The sequence below is a fragment of the Octopus bimaculoides genome, chromosome 25, assembly GCF_001194135.2.
Source record: "Octopus bimaculoides isolate UCB-OBI-ISO-001 chromosome 25, ASM119413v2, whole genome shotgun sequence".
Lineage (NCBI taxonomy): Eukaryota > Metazoa > Mollusca > Cephalopoda > Octopoda > Octopodidae > Octopus > Octopus bimaculoides.
Genome location: NC_069005.1, coordinates 7,074,568 through 7,078,874, shown reverse-complemented (window position 1 = coordinate 7,078,874; position 4,307 = coordinate 7,074,568). Strand labels below are relative to the sequence as shown.

At 39.8% G+C, this 4,307-nt stretch overlaps 1 protein-coding gene across 1 annotated transcript in view; it reads right to left on the bottom strand.

The window, feature by feature from the left end:
* The window catches only part of LOC106882293 (Fanconi anemia group M protein), a 31,562-nt gene that overhangs the window by 6,998 nt on the left and 20,257 nt on the right, over positions 1-4,307 (bottom strand). Inside the window, exons 11-12 of the mRNA XM_052976817.1 lie at positions 3,751-3,842; positions 8-2,861 (exon numbers count right to left, since the gene is read on the bottom strand). Of these exons, the coding sequence (XP_052832777.1) occupies positions 8-2,861; positions 3,751-3,842 (2,946 nt within the window). The remainder of the gene's footprint in view (positions 1-7; positions 2,862-3,750; positions 3,843-4,307) is intronic.

The window sequence follows — 4,307 nt, the reverse complement described above, 5'->3', positions numbered from 1 at the left end:
AACTCACCTTGTAAGGAACTGGAATAAGAATTGAGCTGTTGAAGAGGTTTTGGCGTCACCTTTCCAGAGGGCCCTGGGGTCACCTTTCCATAGAGCTCTGGGGTCACCTTTCCATAGAGCTCTGGGGTCACCTTTCCATAGAGCTCTGGGGTCACCTTTCCATTGAGCTCTGAGGTCACCTTTCCATAGAGCTCTGGGGTCACCTTTCCACATGACTGTGGGGTCACATTTCCATTTAATCCACGTGACATACTGATCCTACTAGTGGTGCATTGAAATGGTGACTCTGCAACAATTAATGAGCGTAGCTTCAGATCTTCAGAGTTCTTTCCTTCTTTTCCTTCACTAACCATCGCCTCAACAGTTTGTGCCGAGTTAGTGGAATAATTTAGGAATGGAATGGTCTTACTACCACTTGTACTTTGACTCCTCTCTTCAGTCTGTGATTTGCTGTTGTTTGCAGTGTTGATGTTGATGTCAAATATTGTCTTTGATTGGTTTCCCTGTGGAGAACACGACCCATTTACCGTTAGTGGACTGCCATCATCAAAGTCAAATTCAAGACTGAATTCAGGGACATCATTGTCTTCGAGGACCAAATCACTCTGTTGACCAGCGCCGTCTGTTGACTTAAACAAGTTGTCGTCCTCACTGTCAAATTCAAGGTCAAAGTTGAGAGAGTCTTCAGGAATTTTTTTGTTTGTCGAAGAATCTTTGATAGTCATACTAGAATTAATAAGTGAAGAGAGCTTACATCCCAGAGTGGAGTTTATTCCTCCATCTCCAGGAACCCTTTTTGAGGGGTCAGTTTCTTTACCAGAAAATGGTGCTTCTCTTGTACATTTATTCTGGTCATCACTTAGGAAGCTGCTTGGTGTTCTTGGCTTGTTGTTGTTGTTATCATTCTTTCCCTTACTGAGGTCATCAGCATCATCATCAAAATCAGAGAACATATCTGCACTCAGATCGAAATAAATTCCATCATCGACCAATTCCGCACCGTTGTCTTCGCATAATTCCAAGGAACTCTTGGAGGTTGGCGGTTTTGAAACACTCAAAGCTGGATTAAGCTTCTTATCATTGGCGGGAACTTTATTGCCAGCATTTACCTGCTCGTTGATTGGTTCCTGATGTCTGAACACCCAATTCGGCTTCACACTTGTGTTGCTTGTGTTGGCAGAAATAGTTGTGATACTTGTGTTGGATGGTCCATTTGTGTTGCTTGTCTTGCATGGTCCATTTGCGTTGCTTGTACTGTTTTTTTCACTTGGTCTAGTTGTGACGCTTGTGTCGAACGGCATAGTTGTGTTGCTTGTGTTGAATGGTCCATTTGCGTTGCTTGTGCTGTTTTCGTCACTTGGTCTAGTTGTGATGTTTGTGTTGAATGGCATAGTTGTGTTGCTTGTGCTGTTTTTGTCACTTGGTCTAGTTGTGATGCTTGTGTTGGATGGTCTAGTTGTGATGTTTGTGTTGAATGGCATAGTTGTGTTGCTTGTGCTGTTTGTATCAGATGGACTATTTGTGATGCTTGTGTCGACAGGTCCAGTTATCACTGTTGTGATGCCTGTGTTGTTTGCATCTACTGGACTCGTTGTGCTGCTCCTGTTGAATGACGTGGTCGTATTGCTTGGACTAATTTTGCTGATTACATCGGAGGGTCCACTTGTGTCCACACGATTAGTTCTGTTGCTGGTGTTGGACAGTCGACTTGTGTTTCTTGAGTTGTTTGTTCTGATTTTTGTGTTGGTTGCATTGGTCAGCTGTGGTGAAAAGAGTTTGACCACTCCATCAGAATCATCAAAATCGTCATCTATAAAAAGACTTGAGTCCGAGAAAAAGTCTTTGTCATAAAAGTTTAAAGTACCCAAGTGACATTTTGCTGTCGACTTTGAGGTGTTCTCTGATATTTTAAGCTTGTCTGATTTTACTGTTTTCTCAGCCATTTCCTCAGATATATTTGGTGCAAAAACAGAAATATTTTCAATTCTCTCAGACTCAGTCATAACATCTTCATCAACATCATCACCTTCCAGTTTTCGTTTACGACTAACATTTTTAGAAATTGCCAATGGTTCCTTAAGTGGAGTTTCTGCCGCCGTTTCTGATACCTTTAAAGACTTTACTGTCACACCACCTTGCAGTAGCCCTTCAAATTCATTATCCCATTTCTTTGTAAGGTGTCCTAAGTCCAAATCTGGTGATTGTGAAGACAGGACGTTTCGAAAATCGTCGATTAATTTAGTAATAGCCTCAAAGACAGGAGCCACCGGTACCATACTGCCATGTAAAGAATTCTCAGCCTTGCTCATCTGCAATAATGAAGCTTGCACATTCGATGGAATGATGGGGGATAATGGCATGTCTGGCAGAGAATGGTTGGCATGACCTAATACTTCCTTAGAAACCTCAGAATTTGCTTCCTCGATCAATAACAAATCTGAGACAGATTCAGAACAATACTCAGGATTATTCTTATTCAATAAATAATCAATTCCAAAACGAAGGCTGCTACTAACAGCTTCATCATTTGATATTTCATCACCAGAAAATGATTCTTTCTTCTTATTATTATTATTCTTCTTTGACCCCGTTGCTGTCTTCTCAATCTGATTTTTACTCTTACCAACAACTTTTTTACCTTTCTTCTTCGTTTTCTCCATTGTCTTGGAGTCCTTCTCTGAAGTCTTTTTTGTTTTCTTGCCAAACAAATTCTCTTTGCGTTTGAAGTTTGTGACATTCAGATCTAGAAGCTTGCAGTTACCATCATCATCATCACTGCTACTACTACTAAGTAAAGAGTACATTCGGTCCCTCCCAGGCTCGTTAACCAAGTGGACCCGGCTTGCACCACTTGTCGTTGGCTTGAATGAGAACAAGGTTTTGGAATTAAATATTTTATAGGCCTGAATAGAAAGAATTGGTATTTTCATATAAATAACACACAAACACACACATCTATGTATGAATGAAAAACAGGTACAGGTGAATAAAAAGCACTCAGTCCACTCTCTTGAGTGGTTGGTGTTAGGAAGAGCATCCAGCTGTAAAAATCCTGCCAAAACAGTTACAGAAGTCTGGTGCAGGCTTCTGCCTGGCCCACTGGCCGGCTCTTGTCAAACTGTCCTACCCATGCCAGCATGAAAGGTGGATGTTAAACAATAATGATGATATATATATATATATATATATATATATATACGAGATAAAACAAAATTTTAGGTTCACACAAAAGACAGGATCCAATGTCAGTAACAGCCAAAAATTTACTTCAGCCAGTCCACTTTGAAGAAGACCAAAAGGACAGACCCTGATGAAACTGCATCAACAATATTGCAAGGTTGCACACACACACACACACACAGGTGTGTGTGTGTGCGTATGTGTGTATGACCCAGTAGTGTGATTGCTTTTGTACATTATTTACATTTGAGGGATATTTGTCCTCATCATCTTGTTTGTTGTTAACACAACATTTTGGCTGATATAGCCTCCAGCCTTCTTCAGGTATCTTGGGGAAATTTCGAACCTGGGTTCTCATTCCTAAGGTATTTTTCGATGTTATTATTATTTAGGTCACTGCCTGGAATTGAACTTGGAATCTTGGGGTTAGTAGCCCGCGCTCTTAACCACTATGCCATATGCCCGTGGACATACATGTCAAATGTAAATAATGTAAATAATGTACATAATTCCTCATCTCTTAAATATAGAACTGTAATTGCTTTTGTGATGTTCTGACAACAGACTAACCTGAAGGTAAGCGTCCACAGTAGGTACAATGGGCGATGTAAATAACGATATATCTTGGTTGTCATTCTTGGAGCTTGTTGTCTTCTGCTTCTCTGCAATAAACAAGAATAGCAACACTTACTAATTACAAACTACTACTACAACTAATACCATTACTATTACTACTACTATGGTTATTATTACAACTACTACAAATACTACTACTGCTATTGATGATGATGTTGCCCACCTGATGATGAACCATGCTTCATGCAGACCACTTCTTGAAAAAGATTGCCCAAGCCTGGTACAGACTAAATGATTGCATGGAGGCTGAGAGATAGTTTTTTTCCCTTTATTTAACGGTCATTCTAATAGCTCTTTTGTCTTAATAACGGTCAATTACATAATAATTTCCCTTTGTTTAAAGGTCATTTTCATGGCATATTTTGATTGCCTCGTTAACTGAAGAGATGCCGATGCAGGTTTCCGCCCCAACATCCAGAACTTGGAGTTTTACTATGACAACCAAATAATTGTCACATATTATATTACAGATATATATATATATATATATA